This window comes from Lepidochelys kempii, chromosome 3, assembly GCF_965140285.1.
Source record: "Lepidochelys kempii isolate rLepKem1 chromosome 3, rLepKem1.hap1, whole genome shotgun sequence".
In the NCBI taxonomy this organism is placed as follows: Eukaryota; Metazoa; Chordata; order Testudines; family Cheloniidae; genus Lepidochelys; species Lepidochelys kempii.
The window spans coordinates 85,164,020-85,189,157 of NC_136382.1; the positions used below are offsets into that span (position 1 = coordinate 85,164,020).

The window sequence follows — 25,138 nt, forward strand, 5'->3', positions numbered from 1 at the left end:
TGTCTCGCCTGCCATAGGCCCTGTGTCGCTCCGGAACCCCCTCCTTCTATGCCCACCTTGCCCCAGTGGCTACTGCCAGTCATCATCTAGCCTCCACTCACTGGGGCAAACTTCAGTCTGTCATGGCCACTCATCATTGGCAAAGAGGTTGGACCAGCTGCCTCTGCATAACACCAGGCTGCACCTCCCAGCCCCAGTACCCGCATAGGCCTTTATCAAGGCCTCAGCCTGGGGAGTTGCCAGGCTGCAGCTCCCCAGCCCCTCTTGCCCTTCCCCAGCACTGCTCTGCTCCAGGTACTCTATTCCCAGGTAGCAAGGTCCTCCCACTCCAGGATAGAGTGAGACTCCTCCAGCTCCTGGCCCCCAGCCCTCTTATCAGGGCCAGCTGAGCCCTGAATGAGCTGGCCACACCTGTGGTCAGCTACTCCGCCAGCCTCCCTCAGCTGCTCTTAATCCCTTATCCCAGCCGCAGCCCTCTCCAGGGGTGCTTTTAACCCCTGTTCCGCACGAGTGGGGCAGCCGCCCCACTACACCTCCCCCTTCCCTCCTTCCAACCCCAGCCTTTTGCTAAAATACATTTTTGACAGGACCTTTGAGAGCAGTGAAACACTCCATATGCTACATTCATCAACCCAAAACTCTGATACCCAATTTGGTGGCCATCTATCTCATTTCTCCCAAGCCTGGCAGAGGATAATGACAAATGGGTTCTCAACATCATTCATACCACTACACCATAGAATGCCTCTTTCCCATCCTCCTTCAGGGACCACTCTGATGAAAGGATGTTAATTTAAGAAGTAAACTCCTTTCTTCATCAGGGTGCTGTAGAGCTGAGGCTGCCTCCAAATAGTGGGGAAAGTTTTTACTCAAAATATTTCCTCATCCTGCAGAAAAAGGGAGGATGAAGACCCATCTTAGAATGCAAACAGCTCAATATCTTTATCTGTAGATTGATATTCAGAATGGCCACCTTGGCTCAGTAATTCCTTCACTGAATAAAGACGAGTAAATCACAACTCTTGATATGATGCCTGCTTGAAAGATGCCTGCTTCCACATAGACATCTACCTCTCACATAGAAAATTCCTTAGACTCACTGTAGGTCTGAACCACTGTCAATACAAGGTGCTCCCCTTTAGCCTTGCACCAGACCCAAGGCTACTCACAAAGGTACTATCAGTAGTAGTCTCTCATTTCTGAGACCATGGACCATCAGTTTTCCCCTACTTTGACTAGCTACTGATTGAGAGATTTCACCAGGTGGTACTGACAGCAACCTCGTTCCTGCTCCATTTTCCACATTCACTGGGACTCTATAAATATAAAATCCATTTTAGGTCTCATGCAAACTGTAGAGTTTATCAGGGCAATACTGGAATCTATCAGTGCTACAATATACCTTCCTCAGGCCAGACACCAATCCATAAAGGAAGTTGTCATTCAACTCAGACTGAGTCCATGGGCTTCAGTCTGTTCATGTCTCAGCCTTCTAGGTTACATGGTTTCCTGTATGTGTAAGACCCTTTGCAAGGTTTTGACTTCATTGCCTGCAAGCTTGGCTTCAGACGGTATACACATCAAATAAGTTAGTCTCACTCCCACACAGGGCATGAGCTTCTTTAGCCTGGTGGGAGACTAAGGAGCAAGTGTGTGTGTGTGTCCCTTTCATTCCTCCCAAATATGAGGAGAGATTGCGGGGTGCCCATCTAGATGAACATACAGCACTGGACGTGGACTCCCCAGGAGTTCATGATGCACATAAACCTCCTAGAACTTTGAGCAGTCCATGAGGCCTGCAAACAATTCCCACCACTCACACAGACTTGGCATATTCAAGTGATGTCACACAACATGGTAACAGCTTTCTACATCAACAAACGAGGGGGAGCACAATCGCCCCTGTCTGCGTAGAGGTTGTCAATCTTTGGAACTGGTATATTTGTCACCAGATCATTGTGTCAGCAGGACATCTCCCAGGGATTCATGACACACTAGCAGACATAGTCAGCCAAGTACTCCTCTGGACCACAAATGGGATATTCACTATTCCATGGTACAGAGCATATTTCATCAATGGGAGTCTCCATCCTGGGACTTGTTTGTGACCCAGGAGAACAGAAGATGCATGATCTACCATTCCAGGGGGGCACAAGGTCAGGACTCAGGGGAGACACACTTCATTTCCCTTGGTTAGGACACCTAATGTTAATCCTCCCTCCCTTTACACCATACCTTGCTTTCTGAGGAACATCAAACAAGATGAAATTGTGATCGTCCTGATTGCTTCCAGATGGCTCAGGCAGTTCTGGTTTCACATCATTCTACAATGCCTGCACATCACTACCCAGTTCTTTCTGGATATTTTGACCCAAGACAAGGGCAAGGTCAGGTATCCCATTCTGACGTCCCTTCATCTAATGGCTTGGTGTTTGGATCAAAACTAGAAAGACCACGTTCAGAAGCTATTCAGGACATCCTTAACAATAGTAGGAAGGAATCAGCTTTCTACTATTGTTGTCTACATAGCTAAGTGAACAAGGTTTTTTCTGTCTTATCTCAACATTGCCGGATAAACCCAGAGGACTCTGAAATCCATACTATATTGGTATATCGTCTTTCCTTAAAGACCTTGGGTCTTTCCCTGAGCTCAGTAAGCGTACACTTAGCAGCTATCGGTGCTTGTCTTCCTATTGATAACCACTTCATCTTCACTCATCCTGTGACAGTACATTTCCTGCAAGGCCTAAGCAGAACCTTTCCTTTTGTGAGAAAACCTCCTGTGCCATGGGACCTTAACCTGGTCCTCTCAAAGTTAACAAGAACTCTGTTTGAAACCTCTACCCTCATGCACTCTAACCGGTTTGTCTATGAAGGTCATCTTTCTAGTTACCATCACCTCAGCTAGGTGAACTACAGGCCCTTATGGCTGATCCACCATACTCAGTCTTCCATAAAGATGAGGTTTCTCTAAGACTACATCCAAAATTTACCCTCATGTAATCTGTGATTTCTGTCTGACTCAGACAATTCACATATCTTTTTTCCTAAACTGCATGCTACCAGCAAGGATATGTTCTTATAGGAGACTTCATTCTTGGAATGTCCATTGAGTGGTGGCTTTCTACCTGCAAAGAACAAAATCTTTCAGAAAATCACCTAGACTGTTTGTATCATTTGAAGAACAGATGAGAAGGGAAGCAGTTTATTCCCAGAGACTTTTCAAGTGTATTTCAGCATTCATTCTGCTGTGTTATGAGTTAACAAACATTCTACCACCACCACAAGGTGTGAGTGCATGCTCGACTAGAACCAAAGCCACTTCTGTAGCTTCACTTTGAGACATTCCTGTCATTGAAATCTGTAAAGCGGGAACTTGGGTGTCTGTAAACATACTTTACAAGACATTATGCCATACTACAATCTTCATCAACTGATGCATCTTTTGGCACAACAGTCCTCCCTTCATTGATACCACACAAGTCCTCACACCCTACTCCTCAATGAATTATCAGTCACCTCCGTGGACCATCGCTCAAAGAGAGGTTACTTACCTTGTATGGTAAGTGGAGTACTCTGAGATGTACCCCTGGCCATGAGGAGCGTTCAGTAAATGGCAAGCCTGCTACAGTTGGAATCTTTATGTACCTCAAGTGACCTTTAGTTATCTCTGGTAAATTTTTTGCTTTGAACTGAGGTTAATTAATGGCCAGTGGTAATTTGCTTTATGGGCTTATATGCACGTGCTATTACTGGCCACACAGACTCACCTACCTACCTCCCTAAAAAGGCTAGGACAAGTCTTTGCTGGTAGGGTCCCCAGCATAGGTATTCAGATATCCAGTTAGAGACAAAAAGAAAAAGTGTATTAGAAGGGAAAAAAAGGCTGCTCATCAGCTTGATTGGCCTGTGGCGCCTCAGGAACTACAGTTGGAGAAACTAGGAGACATCTCCTGGCTCAGGTACTGTAACACTAGCAGGCATTGTCCTCCAATCAACTGGCTAGCCTGTTTGTCTGTCTCTGCTTTCCTTGGCAGGCAAAATAAGGGTATTAGCTGCCTAGTTGTAATCGTGGTGCCTTAAGAGGAGACACTTTCTTCCTTTTTTTACCTGGTCTTTTAAGAGTAAAACTCTGGCTGGTAGCATCCCACAGGATCTCTCGGGTAATCTTCTCTGGTCAAATTGGGGTCACAGTTTTTGCAACCCAACTGCATTGCCCAATCCTGATCAGGTTGACTGGGCCACCTTTGGGTACTGGTTCTTTGTCAAGTCTGAGTCTGTGTTTTCCCAAGTAAATAATAGGGGAATAACAGGAGACAATGACTCCACCAAAATGATCTCAACGACCCCTCTCTGGGTGAACAGTCAAGACTCTGAAATAGCTTCTTGACTATTAGAGCCTGGTACTTTCCTAGTAGTAACTTATGAACCATTGTCCTCTGACTCAGAAAAGTTGTTTTCTACTCATTCATTCATTGCATGCTTACATTTTCTCAAGGCTTTAAGAACCACATGGCCAAAGTAAGAAATTACAGAACTGTCACTCTGCTGGGGCACTGGCAAACAGTATGTAAGGTTATTTTGCTCTATCAAAGCTCAAAGTCAAGCTGCTTGTTAAATTCATTAACATAAACTTTAATTTGTTGTATTTTTAGTAAGTTTATATTTAATGTCTACATTGTTATAGGCCGAAATATCCTACACTTAGCTAAAAGTGTGTTGCTTGATAAAATGAAGATTAAAATTACTACTTTTCCAGAGCAGTTTTCAACAATATATTAGTGACCTCAAGATTGTTTTATAGACTGTGATTGACTTCTCATATATGAATGTTAGCCACATATTTTAAATTTTCCGAAGCCCAGTTAGTGTTATTTGATGCAATAGTTCTGAAATACTGTGATGTTAATGTTGGGGCAGTGTATCAGAATAATGGAGAGTAAGCGTCTTAGACCAATGGAAAAGAAAGGGTTTTTACAGTGGTTGTAGCAAGAAACCAGGAGTCATGACTTGTGAGCACTATCACCGACTCTTGTCCCTGAGGTGCTGCACAATCTTGGCAAGTCATTTCACTTCATTTTATCCATCTATAAAATGGATGTAATCCTTCCCTCCCTCTTATTGAGCCTGAATACATTTTTGTAAAATATTTTGAGATGCTTTAATGAAAGGTATATGTAAATGCAAAATATTTAAGACATTTTATTGATTTATAACCAGCTATAAATTAATTTCTCATTGTTAATAACAATATTGAGTTATATTTTCTTCTCTTAGTACCCTTATGTCTATTGAAACATACTGAGAATTGAATTATTAATTTGTGTAACTTTACTACCAAGACCACAGTGTTGTGAATGATTGCCCACGGGCCCCAGTATGCCCACTTACAGTCCATTGCAAAACTTGGGCCTATGTTAGTATTTGTGTCCACCATTATAAACCTCAAAAGCATAAAACTATCTTTGGGGCATATTTTATATATAAAGGTAGTAATTATGCTATTTTTTGTGCAGAGATCAAATGTAAAAGAGTATGTTAGACACCAAACATGATGTATATTCACTAGTTGATCTTGGTTTAGATTACACAATGCTGCTAGTTTCCATAACTGAGTTAATTGGAGCATCAGGTATGTGCTTTTGAGAGTGTGTTTTGGAATTAACATTTCAGCAATAGCCATTATTTGTCATGGGTCCCAGCATGCAGTTATCCAAAGAGAGGCTATAATGCAGGGTTTGAAACATGAGGGCTGAACTAATAATATAGTAGGAAATAATCTATGCAAATAGCAATGACTGAAAAGGATTAAAAATATCCAATTCAAGAAACTCCTATTTTAGAGAACCTGTGAATTGCAGGAATGTACAGAAGTATAATTTGTTTCAACTTCCAGAAAGAACAGAGTTTTTTAACGTTATTTTCTGTTTGCAGAAATGCCTATCATTATTTGAATAATACCTACACTAAAAAGGAACGCTAATGTATCAGCGTAGGTATGAAGTTTTCTAAACTAGGAAAATGGACGACTTTGACATTGATCAAAGTGTCAGTTAGTTCTCAGTTTATAATTTTTAAAATATCTCTGATATTTTCTGCATACGCTTCAGGTGCATTCTTGAGTAAATAATGTTATTACAGGACAATCAAATATTTGTGTGTTCTGGGCTTTGAGTTATGAGGCAGCAATAGTAACAAAGTCAGAAGAAATAAAGTAAACTACCTAAGCACTATCTATTGTACAGTATAAGTAAATCCTTATATTTGGCATATCTGTGTCTAGTAGATTCTTAGTACAGTGTAGAACTAATTATTTTTATATTAAAACAACTTAAATGTAGTTAGCATTCATAGAGAGAGACTTCTAGTTTGAATTGTGAACATTTTAATGCACCTTTAATTTGGTATGTGCTGATGATGCTTTATACAGTTAGCATGTAAATACCTACTTTCACTCTGCCCCTCTTTTTGCGCGTCCTTGGCCTCACCCAGTAGTGATCTTTGGTTTTGTTTGGTTTTTATTTTATTTTTTAAGTATCATCAAAATTGAATCTTTGTTTTTTAAGTTATGGAAATGTGGAAAAAACTAAAACTTGTTGAACCAAGATGATTCAAATGTCGGAAGCTGGGAACTTCAAATTTGTCTTGCATTTATAAATTTTGCTGTGAATAAAAAAAAACCTGAATTTGAAGAAAATTAATTACATTTAAAGTTATGAATTTTTAAAGTTAGCAACTTTGAGCATGCATATTTAGATAGGTTTCAGAGTAGCAGCCATGTTAGTCTGTATCCGCAAAAAGAAAAGGAGTACCTGTGGCACCTTAGAGACTAACAAATTTATTTGAGCATAAGCTTTCGTGGGCTATAGCTCACTTCATCGGATGACATGCATTCAATGAAGTGAGCTGTAGCTCACGAAAGCTTATGCTCAAATAAATTTGTTAGTCTCTAAGGTGCCACAGGTACTCCTTTTCTTTTTGCATATTTAGATAGTTTCTAAACATGAACATTTTAAGGATGTCACCTAGGAACCAACCCCTGCAAGAAACCCTGTCGCCAACTCTGTCCTAAAATCTATTCAAGGGACACCATCGTAGGACTCAACCACATCAGCCACACCATCAGGGGCTTGTTCACCTGCACATCTACCAATGTGATATATGCCGTCATGTGCTAGCAATGCCCTTCTGCCATGTACGTTGGCCAAACCTGACAATCTCTACACAAAAGAATAAATGGACACAAATCAGACGTCAAGAATTGTAACATTCAAAAACCTGTAGGAGAGCACTTCAATCTCCCTAGACACTCAATAACAGATTTAAAAGTCGCCATTCTTCAACAAAAAAAACTTCAAAAACAGACTTCAGTGAGAAACTGCAGAACTGGAATTAATTTGCAAACTGGATACCATCAAATTAGGCCTGAATAAAGACTGGGAGTGGCTGGGTCATTACAAAAAAAAAATGTCCTTCTGTTGATGTTCACTCCTTGTCAACTGTTGGGAATGGGCCACATCCACTTTGATTGAATTGGCCTAGTTAGCACTTACCCACCACTTGGTAAGGCAACTCCTATCTTTTCATGTGCTGTATATTTATACCTGCTTACTCTATTTTCCACTCCATGCATTTGATGAAGTGGGTTATGTCCCACAAAATCTTATGCCCAAATAAATTTGTTAGTCTCTAAGGCGTCACAAGGACGCCTCATTTTTTTTACTGACACAGACTAACACGGCTACCCCTCTGAAACCTTCCATTGGCTACGGTGATGCTTGTAAATGCTACAGGCTTAATAAGAGTTGTAAAGTAGGGTTAATGTTTACCTAGGTCACATGTTGTGAAGTTTACTTCATTAAAGTTTACAAAATAGGTTGAGATCTTTAGAGGGAAGGTGCTAAAGAAGTACAAATTGTTCTTCTTTGTAATTGCAAAAATTAATCACACTTTCTTAACTCTTACGGTAACCCAAAGTAGACAGACTATCTGTAATAACAAAAATTGTTCTAGTGTTGTCCTTGTAATATTTTGAGAGAGGCTTTTCTGAAAAAAAGTAAATGAGAACTGTTTGGATTTGAGACATCCTCTGTTATTTTATACTTAATTTATACCTTTATGTAGGCTGGTGGCAGATTCACCAGCTGGGCAGTCCAAAAAATATCTAAATGCTCGAGTCAGGTTCCAAATCCCTTTCCTCAGGGCAAGTTTTGTTAACAATGGTCAATACAAAGGACTTGATATAATACAAAACACTTGAAAAGAAATACTTCCCTTCCCACTCTTTGCCAGGACACATCCACCTCTCCCTAGTCCATCGCTGATCTGGGTCTTTCACTACTAAGGGTAGGTTGTCTCTGTTTTATAGCAGGTACTGCTTGCAACCTGCAGTCACATGACCCTTGTTAGTTTTAATGGGTTGAACCTTAAAATAGGGCGCAGCAGCATGCACATGCGCAGCAGCAGCCTGTTACACTGGACCTGTATATTTCATGAACATGTAACTTTTTATACTAAAATGGAAACTAAAATAAGTTAGTCTGAAGAAAATTAGGGGTTTTCTTTACGTAGTATAGAGCAAGAAGATTAAAGATAAATGATGAAAGGTTATTGTAAATGGCTTGTATAATGTTTTTCTTTCCTAAACTAAAAATAAATCAAATATCATAAAAGCATACAACTTGTAATATATCCACAAATATGAATTATTTATACAAATCTTTTTATATTGTATTATATTGGCAATAAAAGAAATCTCAGGTTCTTTGCAGATTATACCATATGCTATCATAGTGTGTCTATTTCAGTAACATTCTCCTTTCTTACTGAACAAATAAAATGAAGAATACATCTAAAAACAAATCTTCTCAAAAGGTTCAATATAGACCTAGACAGGTTGGTAGGAAGTACAGGAGAGGCTTTTTTATTGGTTTTATTTGCATTTATTAAAATAAGTTTTCTTCTGATCTAGAAAGAATTCAGTTATATCCAATAAACTTTTGTTTGGAAATTAGCATAGTATTCTATTTCTGAAAGACTTACTTTGATGGGTTGTTTTTTCCTCCCCCCAGAACATAGTTCAGTCCATGAAAGATATATATGGGATTAACCTCTCAGATGTTCCTTCAGAGGATGACCTCACAATATATACAAGGTAAGAAAATTCTCAGTCATAATCAGTAAGTGATAATTGGAGCTAGTTAAATACTCTTGTATGAGAAATTGCTCCTTTTTCGTCAGAATTTATTCAAACATTGTTCTGGTATGGCACTAGCACTAGAGGTAACTTGAAGCTGGCGATATTTTACTATTCTCTGTCTTTAAAATCAAACTCTTTATCTCTCATACGTATGCACACAATTCTGTTAACTTCAACGTGGAGCTGTTCAGATGCCTCCAAGTGCAGAATTTGATCGTTAAATCAAATGGACTTGTAGTGGAATATCAGTTAACATTTTTCCAGGAACAAGGGACAAACTCAAATTAATAGTGGCTCTTCAATTTACAAGTACATAGTTTGCAGTTTTTCACATTTGTTCTCAATTGTTGTATTACACTAATTTATAGAATGTCAACATTAGAGCTCTTCAACTTCAGAGAATATTTTTTTAAATAATTTAAATTTCTCATCCGTTAAACAGTCTTTGCTATAAAATGCATGTAAAATTACATAAATTAACCTTTTTGTAAGAAAACTATTATGATTCTGTCTTCTTCATAGAGGCAGAAGTGTTAGCTATAACCTCTTAAACAAAATTTTGTTTGGCTGTGAATGTTCCAGGAAAAAGGTTTCTAATTGGTATTCAACTTTTTTCTTCAAATATTTAGACCTTTTTTTGCTATATGCCAGGTCATTCAGAAGCTACTTAGGCATTTTCTGTCTCAGCAGAGGCAACTATCATAAGGTTTAAAATTGCTGGTTTTCATGTGAGACTGGAACCAATTGTTAAATCTGGCATGCAGGCAACTAGTGGAAAAGTGGGAAAAAATTACCAAACTAGGAAGGTAACTCGTAACAGTGGCATGAAGATTTTAAATGATAACTTTCTTGTACAAATACTTCATAGTTTTAATAGGAGATGGTTGAAGCCAAATTGACTGGGACTCCAATATCATGGTTTGATGAAATAGTAACTATATATCTTACTCTGTGTCACCATTATAAGGAAGTACTTTGCATCCAATCCTCAAAAGCATTTAAGCATATACTTAAGTCCATCTCTATTCATGACAACATTTAAGCACTTGCTTAACTTTAAATGCTGTCCTGAGTAGGGATGGTTTCCTGAACTGGGCCTTTTGTGTTAGTAAATTATTTTTCTTTTCCTGATTATAATAGGAAGGCAGTTAGGGAAATTTAGATTGAAATTAAAGTCTCTTCTAATTTGTAAAACCTGTAATGCTGTTGCCAAGAGAGCAACTGCTTACCCAGTCACATGGTGTGCAAATCAATTATGCTAGTCTGGTAAATCAATGTTTCAAACACCTGCTTAAGCTTTTGAATTAATTAATGGAGCACCGTGCAGCGGAAAACTGCACCTCATAATGAAAACTTAGACATGTTTTTCAAGTGAATAACTAAAAGCCATGTGTTGAAATGCAGCTGTACAGCTTTAGATTTGCTTTACAATGTGTAACGACTGGCTAATTTCATTACTACTTATGTTGTGACCATCTCTGAATTGTGAGGGGAAATTTAATTCACTGTAGTCTCTCTGTTCATGTGATATGTTCTTAGCTTATGTTTATCAACCAATTTAGAGTATTTTAGGGAAAAAAAGATTTTACTTTATTTGTAATTTATAAGATCTTTTCTGTTAACATATGGAACAAGGCATAGCTGTTTCTCTAAGGTACCTATCTTAGTTCTTTAAGATTTCCACTTTTAGATATCGTCCACTTCACACATGTGCTTGATGGTTCTAAGCCACTAGACCTGGACGGGGTAAGGGAGGGTGTACCTCAATATTGTTGGTGAAGTATTTTAAGTTGTTCCCAGATCTGATCTAAACTTCAGAGTTGTAGCAGCATACCTATAACACCTTGGAGTGTGAAATATTCACACCTCCTGTGCAACATAGTTAGGCTGGCTGAGCCCACAGGGTAAATGCAACTAAGCTGACTTACATAGCCATGCCAACACAGGCTATGTAATGTAGATATGGCCCCTCTGTTCCAACAGTCAGTTCTTTTTTGACCACCAGGAGCTGTTCAGAAATTGCTGCCAAATCAGCAGGTGCAGAAGGCCTTTAGTTACACGAGTGCAAGATACAGTGTTCTGGTCATGGTCCATTGCTAGCTGTGTCCACTGTGAACTGATTTGTGTTGATTGGTAGCTTTGTGATGAAACTTGAACATTCTGGAGAATCAGGCTATCCCCCATTTTATCACTGTCCTGGCTGAGGTACATCTTGGTCAAATGCTAAAACAATGTTGTGACCAGACCAGGAGCTTCAAACACATGTAGCTTGCATCCTTTCTTCTACTCCACTTGTATTTTTATAAACAATTTTTGTACAACACTTTTATAGATTAAGATAATTTCTCACATTTTATCCACTTTTGGTTTTTTAAACTTGGCAAGGCCAAACTGACATAACAGCACTCTGACTAGTCTCTTGATGATGATAATAATAGCTAGCTTTTATAGCACTTTTCATCAAGCACCTTACAGTGGTATCTGAGAATAAATTTATTTCACAAAATTATCATAGTTCTCACTTCGGTCTTTTTAACAAGAGAAATGAAGACAAAAGACGAATTTCTGACTTTACAGAGATCTGTGGAACTCTGACTTCAGGGGAGCCAGGATTTCACCTCTTAGCATAGAAAGGGCCATCAGATTATTGGATAATTTAAATCAGTTGATTAAGGGTTTTTTAAAAACCCAGATGCTTGTACTATTGTACTAGGGGAAGTCCTAACTCACCTTCCATTATCCTTCATTTGGATATTTAAACTCGCTTTTCCTCCACAATTTTAGCAGTTGTCTCTTGCGCTTGAAATTAAAATAGAAAACCAAAAGCTGGAATTATCTAACCGGTTACTTTCATTTCAATTATTTTCATAATTGAATAGTAAAAGTCTTACTTTGATTCTAGATACTACTAGAAGCTGAAAGAGTAATCTGTCTAGTTAAATTTTGAGTTATTTTATACTTGACATACTGTCAGATACTTTGGGAATCTTAAGTAAAATAGACAAAGAAAAAGGCACATCCTCAGTTGACTTGTTAGAAGGATGCAGTATTTCAAAAAACTGCATATATTGCTTTGCGTTTAGGATGAGAAGAATGTGTATCTGCCAATTTAAGAAATTGCATAGTCACGCATACATTGGAGCCTGAATATAGAGGAAAGATGAAAGCCACACAGAGAGAATTAATGCAATGGAATATTATACATTTTATGTATTATATGCAGTTGCTTCAATTCTATTGATGATTGCCCTCTATTTTAAAATCCAAATACTTTTTTTCTAAAATAGTTTTAAAAGAATAGGTCCTAATATTATTTGACTATATGCAAGTTATTGACTATTTTTTAAAAAGCCTCCTTTTAGGAAATCAAGTATAAGATCAGGACTTGAATTTATTGAGGCTGGGGCAGGGAGAATTCTGCTGCTAAAGAGCTCAAGTTTGCCATATGCAATGGAGTGTCTGAGTTCCCTCCCATTTTCCCTACATAGCCACCAGCTTGGTTCATCCTTCTCAGCTCTTCTACTGATTTTCCTTTCATCTGTTCCCTGGAGGGAACCCAATATCTGTGTTTCTGTCCTCAGTTCCTTTCCACAAGCTTTGTGGGAGCAGAGGAAATCCTCTACTCTGAAAGTATAGACTGGATAGGGGAGGAAGACAGATTGCATATCCTTCTGATGGCAGATCAAAGGGTTGTCCAAGTAAATAGCTGAAACTGGTGAAATGGGAGGTCAGCTTTTCACCGCTATGCAAGTCAAGTAGAAGAGAGGTCAGAGTCAGACGTATCTGCATGGAACTTGAGCCAACTTCCCATCTATTAACTTGCTTCTCTCTACAGCTGCCCTACCACCCAATTCCAGTAGTGGCACCTAGGTGCTCCTTGTTCTCTCTCCTCCTAGAGAGCTTCTGTGGGGAGTTCATGCTGTTGGAAAGAGCAGTTAACTCTGACTGTCTCCTCTTGCTGACGGCCCCAACTGCTGCCTGTGAAATACCTACCGGTGGGCAAGACCTCCTCCTAGCTAAAGTGAAAGGGGCCCAAAATGTACCCAAACTAAAGTTTTAAAAGCAACTTAAAAAAAAAAAAAACTAGCCCACGATAAGTGTATTAATCATCATGACACTCACTTTTGTGTAAAGTGAGGTCAGTGTTCCAGCTGTCCTTTAATGTACTCAGTGTGACTTACTGAAACTGCATGACTCTACAAATTGTACAGAACTGTCATTTTCATTAATTCACTGAAATTACTGCAAATAGTTCTTGCTCTCTTTATGACTTATACTTTTGTCCACTGCTACTCATAGGTTTGTTCAGTTGGGGCAGAATCAACATAAACAAGACAAGAGCAGCCAGCAGCTTTGTTCAAAACATCATCTAGATGGGGTTATAAATATGTAAGTACAGTTTGTTTTTTCAGTTTTATTTTTTTCTTTTAGTTCAGTTCTTGCTGTGGGTCCTCTTGTGAGGGAATTCTTTGAAGTCTGATACTATACCTTAAAAATCATTGAATGAATGTCTGATATCAAAATATCATGAATGCCACAAATATTTTCTAACTATTCTTTCATCAACATCCATTACTTGTATTCAACACAGGGCTCAAACCCCAAACATAGTGGGTAGCTGTGACATGGGTGGACTGTACCCACTGAAACAGGTATCTAGCAGTCTCTTTTTCTCACTCAGGTGACACTTGTATAGTATATCCTGGAAATAAAATCTCATTTAATTTAAATGAATTTGCAGCTTTCCGTGAAAATTGTAATTTAGAATTTTAAATTAATATCCTATCTCTGCCCATCCAGTATTCTGATTAGGAGTGTTGAAATCAGAATCTTTTTTCAAATATATTCTTTTGGATCTGAAAATTGTTAGTTTGGTCCAGAATAATATTAGTATGTTTTAAAGTATTAACTGAAAGTAAATGTTAATATAGCAGTTGCTAGAATTAACGATAAACCTTTGAGAGAGATGTGGTTAGTTGAAAATATGTAGGATGTAATAAATTATTGATACTGGACTTTATTAATCACTAGAAATGTATGAAAAAATATAGAACAGTGGATACCTAGATATGATTCTTATCTGATGGTTAGGGCAGCATAAGTAAATAATTGAAGATAATTTATCTGAAATAAAATAACATCTACCATTAATTGAAGGTATCTGAACTGAAGGGTAACAAGTTGGTCTGAAATATTAAGGTCCCAGTTCTGCAACTGACTCAAGGTGGGCAGGCCTTGGTGCCCAGGCAGAGCCAGCTGCAGGATTTTGACCTTAAATTGAACATGGAGAACAATATGTTCCAAAATAGTGAAGTCATTCCCCATAATGACTCCATGCCAAAAATCAATCAGGAAGGATTTAAGGAGAAGCCAGGAACCTTGCAAAAACGACAGTTAATCAGAATTTTGAAAAACCTGTAATTTAAAACAATCTAAGGTTAAATGAACCAAGCTGAGTTTTTTTTGTCTCCACAGACCTAAGTTCCTATCAAAGCTGCCTAGACTCTCCAGTTTTTTTAATCAGTTTTGTTATATAAGAACATAAGAACGGCCATACTGGGTCAGACCAAAGGTCCATCTAGCCCAGTATCCTGTCCTCCTACAGTGGTGAATGCCAGGTGCCCCAGAAGGAATGAACAGAACAGATAACATCAAGTGATTCATTCCCCTATCCCATTCCCAGCTTCTGGCAAACAGAGGCTAGTGACACCATCTCTCTCCATCCTGGCTAATAGCCATTGATGGACCTATCCTCCATGAACTTATCTAGTTTTTTTTTTTTTTTTTTTTAGACCTGTTAGTCTTGGCCTTCACAACATCCTCTGGCAAGGAGTTCCACAGGTTGACTGTGCACTGTGTGAAAATCTGCTGCCTATTAATTTAATTTGGTGACCACCTAGTTCAGGTGTTATGAGAGGGAGTAAATAACACTTCCTTATTTACTTTCTCCACATTAATCATGATTTTGTAGACCTCTATCATATCCCCCCTTAATAGACTCTTTTCCAAGAAGAAAAGTCCCAGTCTTATTACTCTCTCTCCATATGGAAGCTGTTCCATACCCGTAATCATTTTTGTTGCCCTTTTCTGAACCTTTTCCAATGCCAATATATATCCAATATATATATATATGTGGGGCAACCACATCTGCACACAGTATTCAAGATGTGGGCATACCATGGATTTATATAGAGGCAATACGATATTTTCTGTCTCATTATCTATCCCGTTTTTAATGATTCCCAACATTTTGTTCTCTTTTTTGACTGCCGCTGCACATTGCGTGGATGTTTTCAGAGAACTATCCACAATAACACCAAGATCTATCTTGAGTGGTAACAGCTAATTTAGACCCCCCCCTCATTTTATATGTATACTGGGATTATGTTTTCCAGTGTGCATTGCTTTGCGTTTATCAACATTGATAAAGTGATGTTTTCAAAAGATTCTTAAACTACAGATTAATTTAAAATTCTTCCAACTTATTTTCAAAAGGGTAATATGCAGTTTGTTAGAATGCTTCATTAAAACAGTTGGATTTAAAAATATTAATTACTTTCTGTCACACTGTCTGGAGTGGCTCACGACTGAGTGCTCACGGCAGAGTGTCAAAAACGGCCAATACCTCAAACTGGAGGTACGTTCTATCATTAGATTTTACTAAGCCAGTAACAAATGTGAGCTCCTAGATCACTTTAACAATCTTAGCATGGAGTCAGTCACTCCCCTTGGACTCTCCAGTCTATCTTGTCACCTAGACAAACTGGACTTACTGATAAATTGTCACATACACCAAATATCACATCATATTCAGGTTGCTTCCAGTCCCAACAGACCAGTCTCTACCCCAGTTCACTTGGTACCCTAAGTCTTACACCAAAGACAACACCCCTACCAATCCTGTAATAAACTATCTGAAGGCTTAGTAACTAGAAAAGAGAAATAGTTGCATATTGGTTAAAGCAAGCAAACATAGATATACAAATGAGTTACCATCGAAATCCTAAGAGTGATAGAGTTGTAGAGACCTGTCAATTCAAATTATCTTTCAGGGTGGACCCAGGTGATAAGCCCTGGGGATTTCTGACTTCAGTGTGGTTTCTCAGCCATGTGAGAGTTCACACAGCAAAGGGATGAAAAATCTTCACATTAACTATTTTTATTTAACTCTTCCAGCATTCAAAGGAATGGGTGCAATAGGGTTATTCTGTGTATTGTGATGATCCTTGGTGGCCCCTCTGATTTTTATAGTTCTTCGGGATGGGTGGGGAGAAGAAACACTTTTCCCATCTGGCTTCACAAGTGTAGAGCAAACATTTTCAAAGTTATAAAGCAAAAATTTACATATTTCTTTATAGCATGGAATACAGTTATTACAAGTGAGGTTAATGCATGCAGCAACTTACAAGCATTTCATCAAATCTAACCACTAAATATTTCTTGTAAGATTAATACCTATTTTGAACTGGTCTGGTTTCCAGCTGTGAGTTTCAGTTCTTAGCTAATGCCTGCAGTCTTGGCAAGAGCTGAAATTTGGTCTGGTAGCATCACACTTTCTTTTTCTTAAAAATAAAGAAAACTTATGCTGACAACCCACCTTTGTATTAAAGACCTTCCCCATATAGACACTTGCTGATTTACCTTGATGCTAAAAATTTTTACTTTTGGACATTCTTGCCTTCAGAAGATAGTGCAGAACTCTGAGGTGGGAGACACCTCTAAACTTTCAAATAAAATTAGCTAGAGATGCTAAACTCAGTTTCAGAGAATCGTCTTTGATATTGCAAAAGTTAAAAATTAAGTGGGAGGAAGGAATTTGCAAGGGAAATGAAATCTGTTCAAAATAAAATTGCTGTCTGTAGTGGGGTGCACTCACCTCTCATGAGCGCCCTATGGTCGAGCGTATGCGGACCTGCACTTTCTCTCCTTGTAGCCCTCCCAAGGCTTAAGTCCTCAGTTAGTCCCATAGTCTATCAATGGTCTCAGCCCTAGTGTCAAGCCGTATTCCAGGGCTTCCTCCAGAGGCAATGTCCTTGCCCTCTCTAGGGGTTTCAGGCCCCAGCTCTCATGCTGGGCCACTAAAGGGTTCAGTTCTTTCTTTCTTTCTGGGGTGCCTCAAAGTCCAGGCCACTTTTCCTAGTGGCTAATAGGAGGTGGGGGAACCCAGGCCTGCCCACTAGTCCAGGTCCAAGCCCCTCGAAGCCATGCCACTGCTCTAATTCCCTGTGCCACTTCCCTGCAGCCTACATAGAATCATAGAAGATTAGGGTTGGAAGAGACCTCAGGAGGTCATTTAGTCCACCTCCCTGCTCAAAGCAGGATCAGCCCCAACTAAATCATCCCAGCCAGGGCTTTGTCAAGCCAGGCCTTAAAAACCTCAAGGATGGAGATTCCACCACCTCCCTAGGTAACCCATTCCAGTGCTTCACTACCCTTCTAGTGAAATATTTTATCCTAATATCCAACCTAGATCTCCCACACTGCAACTTGAGACCTTTGCTCCTTGTTCTGTCATTGGCCACCACTTTGAACAGCCTAGCTCCATCCTCGTAGGAACCCCCTTCAGGTAGTTGAAGGCTGCTATCAAATCGCCCCTCACTCTTCTCTTCTGCAGACTAAATAAGCCCAGTTCTCTCAGCCTCTCCTCATAAGGCATGTGCCCCAGCCCCCTAACCATTTTCATTGCCCTCCGCTGGACTCTTTCCAATTTGTCCACTTGTAAAACTTGTACTTGTAAAACTAAGATGATGTGAACAGGTTTGTAAGTTTACTTGTAAATTTTTTCAATTTTTGTATAACAGAGTTCCCCATTTGCCCCATTTGTAAAATGGGGTGCAGCCCCCTGGTGTGTCTTGAGCTGAAGAACTGGAGCTTCCTTTTAAATATAGGAAGAGCCTTGTGTAGTGGCTGGCTTCTTGACAACAAGATTTTACATTTAAAGTATTGTTGCTTCTTTTAAGCTCGAGTGGCTTGTCAAAGTCTGGGGCCTTGGGGATTTTCCAGTTGGAAGTAGAAATTGATGGAGTTTTGGATTTCTTCAATGCAGTCATATTTATGTACAAGGAATGTACAAATCCCTGTGTCTCTGAATGCAGAAAGAACCAAGAACAAAAAGGAACAGTTTCTGAGCTTACAATCCCCAAATCTCTTTAGCCAACATCAGACCCAGGAGCTCACTCTAGCTTTTTCCAGGGTCATGCTGTGCTTACAGGCTCCTCTTGGCTCTCTTGACTCTCCCTCTCTCTCTCTGTTCTTGTCTATCCTCAGTTTTTGGGTGTTCTCTTCCATCCCACACACACCCCAAAACATTACTGAGCCAAAAGCTAGTTCACATACACCTTTTTTTCTTAAATGGGAGCTTTTGCGTATAATTGTTAATTGAAGGGTGAGTTCACGCCTGTCAATGTCAGAGTTTTCACTCGACCCATTACAAGGTTTCACTCAGCACAGAATAATATATTGTCCAAAATGATATTCAGCTTTGTTGTATGCTAGCAGTGCAGTTATGACCAATAAACTATGGGTCACTTATATTTCATAAGACTGAATGACATGAAGACCTAATATTGTTGTATTTATTAACTCGCCTCTAAGTGACTAGTAAAGCACTTGTCTGAAGTATTTTGTTAAAGTATCTTCAAGTAGACAAACAAAAAACCTTATATGCCAGTGCACGAACTCGTGTATATAAATGTTTTTTTTAAATATGTAAATGGGTTTTTAAAATACTAAATATTCAGTAAGGATGACAGTAGTTGCAAAGGCTATGTTTTGGTGAGAATGAGATTTGAAATAATATTTGGAAACTTTAGGACTCTAAAAAATTAAAGTAACTACAAACTATCCTCTGAAGTATTGCTGCCACGAGTATTCAAAAAATGTGAGGCCCCAAAGGTCCTGATGCTGGCTTAAAAATCATGAGATTTTAAAAATAGCACATTTTGTATTCTGTTTTTACTTTCAAGCTTGCCTTGCCAACCATGAGGGCTAGAAATAAGATTTTTGTTTTTGAAGGAAAGTTGAGGTTGTCATGTAATTGCTTGACTCCAGGAGCTGGGGCTTTGAGAGAGCCCAAATACCTCAGGACTCACAAGAGCTGGCAACACTAAAGCATACAACACTTGAGAAAGAAATTTCTCTTTTGGCCTCTGTAGATTACTCTAGAAAAGAATGATCACAGTTCAAGAAAACTTTGAGGCCACTGAGATTACAAAAGAACATGTCACATGGCAACAGTTGCTTTCAGCTGCAGTGCTTAAGCAAGAGTGCCCCTTTGGTATATAAGAGAAGGGGCTGCAGAGATGGTATTCTCCAAGAAAAGATAATGTATTAAATAATTAAACAAAAAACCACCTAGACGATAAGATGACTATTAACAGCATGGATTAATCAAGAACAAATCATGTTAGACCAACCAAATAGCTTTCTTTGACAGGATAACAAGTCTTGTGGATAAGGGGGAAGAGGCAGATGTGGTATATCTTGACTTTAGTAAGGCTTTTGATACTGTCTCACATGACCTTCAACTTCAACTCCCTCAGGGAACGGATGGGTAGGATCCCCTGGGAGACTAACATGAAGGGGAAAGGAGTCCAGGAGAGCTGGCTGTATTTCAAGGAATCCCTGTTGAGGTTACAGGGACAAACCATCCTGATGTGTTGAAAGAATAGTAAATATGGCAGGCGACCAGCTTGGCTTAACGGTGAAATCCTAGCGGATCTTAAGCATATTTGGACATATGACCAGGGAAGAGTATAAAAATATTGCTCGGGCATGTAGGAATGAAATTAGGAGGGCTAAATCGCACCTGGAGCTGCAGCTAGCGAGAGATGTTAAGAGTAACAAGAAGGGTTTCTTCAGGTATGTTGGCAACAAGAAGAAAGCTAAGGAAAGTGTGGGCCCCTTAATGAATGAGGGAGGCAACCTAGTGACAGAGGATGTGGAAAAAGCTAATGTACTCAATGCTTTTTTTGCCTCTGTCTTCACGAACAAGGTCAGCTCCCAGACTGCTGCGCTGGGCATCACAACATGGGGAATAGATGGCCAGCCCTCTGTGGAGAAAGAGGTGGTTAGGGACTATTTAGAAAAGCTGGACGTGCACAAGTCCATGGGGCCGGATGAGTTGCATCCGAGAGTGCTAAAGGAACTGGCGGCTGTGATTGCAGAGCCATTGGCCATTATCTTTGAAAACTCGTGGCGAACGGGGGAAGTCCCGGATGACTGGAAAAAGGCTAATGTAGTGCCAATCTTTAAAAAAGGGAAGGAGGAGGATCCTGGGAACTACAGGCCAGTAAGCCTCACTTCAGTCCCCGGAAAAATCATGGAGCAGGTCCTCAAAGAATCAATCCTGAAGCACTTCCATGAGAGGAAAGTGATCAGGAACAGTCAGCATGGATTCACCAAGGGAAGGTCATGCCTGACTAATCTAATCGCCTTCTATGATGAGATTACTGGTTCTGTGGATGAAGGGAAAGCAGTGGATGTATTGTATCTTGACTTTAGCAAAGCTTTTGACACGGTCTCCCACAGTATTCTTGTCAGCAAGTTAAGGAAGTATGGGCTGGATGAATGCACTATAAGGTGGGTAGAAAGTTGGCTAGATTGTCGGGCTCAACGAGTAGTGATCAATGGCTCCATGTCTAGTTGGCAGCTGGTGTCAAGTGGAGTGCCCCAGGGGTCGGTCCTGGGTCCCCTTTTGTTCAATATCTTCATAAATGATCTGGAGGATGGTGTGGATTGCACTCTCAGCAAATTTGCGGATGATACTAAACTGGGAGGAGTGGTAAATACGCTGGAGGGCAGGGATAGGATACAGAGGGACCTAGACAAATTGGAGGATTGGGCCAAAAGAAATCTGATGAGGTTCAATAAGGATAAGTGTAGGGTCCTGCACTTAGGACGGAAGAACCCAATGCACAGCTACAGACTAGGGACTGAATGGCTAGGCAGCAGTTCTGCGGAAAAGGACCTAGGGGTGACAGTGTACGAGAAGCTGGATATGAGTCAGCAATGTACCCTTGTTGCCAAGAAGGCCAATGACATTTTGGGATGTATAAGTAGGGGCATAGCGAGCAGATCGAGGGACGTGATCGTTCCCCTCTATTCGACATTGGTGAGGCCTCATCTGGAGTACTGTGTCCAGTTTTGGGCCCCACACTACAAGAAGGATGTGGATAAATTGGAAAGAGTCCAGCGAAGGGCAACAAAAATGATTAGGGGTCTGGAACACATGACTTATGAGGAGAGGCTGAGGGTACTGGGATTGATTAGTCAGTAGAAGAGAAGAATGAGGGGGGATTTGATAGCTGCTTTCAACTACCTGAGAGGTGGTTCCAGAGAGGATGGTTCTAGACTATTCTCAGTGGTGGAAGAGGACAGGACAAGGAGTAATGGTCTCAAGTTGCAGTGGGGGAGGTTTAGGTTGGATATTAGGAAAAACTTTTCACTAGGAGGGTGGTGAAACACTGGAATGCGTTGCCTAGGGAGGTGGTGGAATCTCCTTCCTTAGAAGTTTTTAAGGTCAGGCTTGAGAAAGCCCTGGCTGGGATGATTTAACTGGGGATGGGTCCTGCTTTTGAGCAGGGGGTTGGACTATAAGACCTACTGAGGTCCCTTCCAACCCTGATATTCTGTGATTCTATGATTCTATGACCTTCTCATAAACAAACTAGGGAAATACAACCTAGATGGAGCTACTATACGGTTGGTACATAAGTGGTTGGAAAACAGTTCCCAGAGAGTTATCAGTGGTTCACAGTCAAGCTGGAAGGGCATATCAAGAGGGTTCAGCACAGATCAGTTCTGGTTCTGTTAATATTTTCATTGTTGATTTAGATAATGGCATGGGAATACACTTAAATTTGCGAATGATACCACACTTGGCGGGTATTGAATTTCATTTGGTGACCCCCTAGTTCGTGTGTAAACAGGATGAAAATCAATAAGGACAAATGCAAAGTACTCCACTTAAGAAAGAACTATCAGTTGCACACATACAAAATGGGAAATGACAGCCTAAGAAGGTGTACTTCAGAAAGGGATCTGGGGGTCATAGTGAATCAGAGGCTAAATATGAGTCATTCCATTCTTTCAGAGATTAAAGCATGTTCCCCATACTATGGAGCTCTGAAAAGAGTAGGTTATATGAGACAGTATTCTCCCATGCAAGATAGCTTCTCCTGGAAAGAGGTAGCGAGTTCTCCTACTCTTCCTCACCCCTTCCGGGTACAATGTTCTGGACAACAGGAGCAGGAAAGCCCTGTCAAGGTTCCTCCCCCACTCTGAAGTCTAGGGTACAGATGTGGGGACCTGCATGAAAACCTCCTAAGCTTACTTTCACCAGCTTAGGTTAAAGCTTCCCCAAGGTACAAATTAATTTTATCCTTTGTCCTTGGAATATCCACTGCCACCACCAGACTCTAACTGGGTTTACTGGGAAACGTAGTTTGGACACGTCTTTCCCCCAAAAATCCTCCCAACCCTTGCACCCCACTTCCTGGGAAAGGTTTGGTAAAAATCCTCACCAATTTGCATAGGTGACCACAGACCCAAACCCTTGGATCTGAGAACAATGAAAAAGCATTCCGTTTTCTTACAAGAAGACTTTTTAATAGAAATAGAAGTAAAGGAATCACCCCTGTAAAATCAGGATGGTGGATACCTTACAGGGTAATTAGATTCAAAACATAGAGAATCCCTCTAGGCAAAACCTTAAGTTACAAAAAAGACACACAGACAGAAATAGTCATTCTATTCAGCACAACTCTTTTCTCAGCCATTTAAAGAAATCATAATCTAACACATACCTAGCTAGATTACTTACTTAAAGTTCTAAGACTCCATTCCTGGTCTATCCCTGGCAAAATCAGCATATAGACAGACGCTTTGTTTCTCTCTCTCTCTCCTCCCAGCTTTTGAAAGTATCTTGTCTCCTCATTGGTCATTTTGGTCAGGTGCCAGCGAGGTTACCTTTAGCTTCTTAACCCTTTACAGGTGAGAGGATTTTTCCTCTGGCCAGGAGGGATTTTAAAGGGGTTTACCCTTCCCTTTATATTTATGACAAGCCCTCAGAGCAGCCTTCCCATCCCCCCTTCTCTCAAGACCCTAGAGTTGAGCCTATCAGACATCCCCTAACCTGCTGAGGTGAGGGGGGCATTTTTGTAATAAATATTTAAGCCCTTAGGTAGGATCACTTTTTAAGCAAATAGTCTTTTATTTTCTGTGCGTCTTCTCTGCTGCACCTTTTTTTACAATAAATCTCATTTTATCCAATTTTCATTGCATTTAATTTTTTTTGAGGGAAATGTTGACTGTATCGGTTCTTGAAAAGTTATTTCTCTTCACTTCCAGAAGAAGGTAGTTTCCTTTTTGTATTCTACTGTTGAGTTGCAGGTGTGAGACAGGAGGAATTTTTGTGCAGAGGATACTAACCTCATAGAGCATACAGCTGAAATAACAAGAGCATCCAAGTGTCAGATTTTATTTGGTTTGTAAGCAGCAGATTGTGAGAGAGATGGCTCTCGAAAGTCTGTAATTGCAGTGGAGCCTAACTGACTTCAAGTAAAATAAAGTTGATGTGTCATTAGACCATAAAAATATTCTCCGAGAGATGAAGTTCTTATATAGTGCCATTATCAAAGCAATTCTGAGGACTTTCCATTTGGATGCAAGAAAAAAGAAATACTCAAAGCTGTTGTACTTGAGTGTTTGGGAAGTTGGAGAATGAGGTTAATATGAATCATTTTGAAAGGCAAATATGGTATTTAGAGTAGCTTAAGATGAGAGAAATGGTTAGCCTTCCTTTCTATGAATGGAGTCTTCTGCAAAGTTGAATGCAATATGTAATTAAGAATTGTATTTTAAAAGTAAAATACTTTGGACTCAAACTCTTGGATTAGTCTCACATACCTAATAGGAAGGTTAGATATAACCAATATGGAATTCTGGTATATAGCTAATTGCATTGGCTTATTTGGTCTGATTGTTTCAAGAAACTCTTCTCTCATTGTCATAGTTAGATTTTAGAGGGTCTAAAAAGGATCTCCCCCATACTTCTCACAATCCTGGTAACCATTCATCTCATGTATGTGAAATTTCAGTACTAAAAAAGTTAAGTAATATTTTGAAGAATCTGCTCTAATCATTCCTTGTCATCACTCTTGTTGGGGAAGACAATTTTGAACAAAAACACTTTGAGATAACTGGAAGTAGTCAAGAAAGTAAGAATGTGCCCTCCATACAGAGCCTATAAATCACAAACAAAATAAAGTTTTAGTTTAATATAAACAGAGCTAGATTACTCAGAGCGTAACTCTTGAGCATGATTTCTTCCTTTCCATTTGAAAGAAATTTAGCATGCAGCTAGAGAAAGCCTTGTTTCAGAAAACTGTTAGAAAATAGCTCTTGTAGATCTTTATCACAGCTTACTGTACTCTACATTATTAAACTCACCATAGTAGATAAAGTTCTTGTTAGCTGACAGAAAACAGATTGTCACACCTTCCCTTCCCAGTTTTAGTACATCCACCTGCTGGGTACGCCACAAGGTCTTGTCATATTAGCACATTACAGAATGTTTCTGAACATCTTGCAGAAGTGAATATCAATATTGTATTTAATATCTTAAAATCTATATTTATTTATGGAAGGATGCAAGCATGCCTACTTTTGTAATCTGTTGCCTTTACCATACAAATACACCAAATGTCAGAAACCCTAGGCAAAAAATGTATTAATGTGAATTTAAGGTTGAGGATATATATCTGAAACTTGAAGCAAAAATGTTTACAATAATGTAGTTTTAAAAAAAAAGTCCAGAAAGCAAAACCACAGTGAAGGTTAAATCTGCAAGAAACCCAAACATCTAAAATTAAGGAAATTCAAATATACAGTAACCAAAATTTTCTTATAAAACTTTCCTTCTATAGTGGTGTCAGATAC

General features: G+C 39.6%; 1 protein-coding gene across 10 annotated transcripts in view; it reads left to right on the plus strand.

Annotated features, from left to right (window-relative positions):
* The window catches only part of FIG4 (FIG4 phosphoinositide 5-phosphatase), a 158,545-nt gene that overhangs the window by 106,273 nt on the left and 27,134 nt on the right, over positions 1 to 25,138 (plus strand). For 9 of the 10 annotated variants that reach the window (XM_073336996.2, XM_073336993.2, XM_073336999.2 and 6 more), the window contains 2 exons: positions 9,072 to 9,154; positions 13,499 to 13,588. In XM_073336996.2, the coding sequence (XP_073193097.1) occupies positions 9,072 to 9,154; positions 13,499 to 13,588 (173 nt within the window). Of the gene's footprint in view, positions 1 to 4,498; positions 4,567 to 9,071; positions 9,155 to 13,498; positions 13,589 to 25,138 lie in introns of those variants that run through there. The other variant, XM_073337000.2, reaches the window with a different exon arrangement.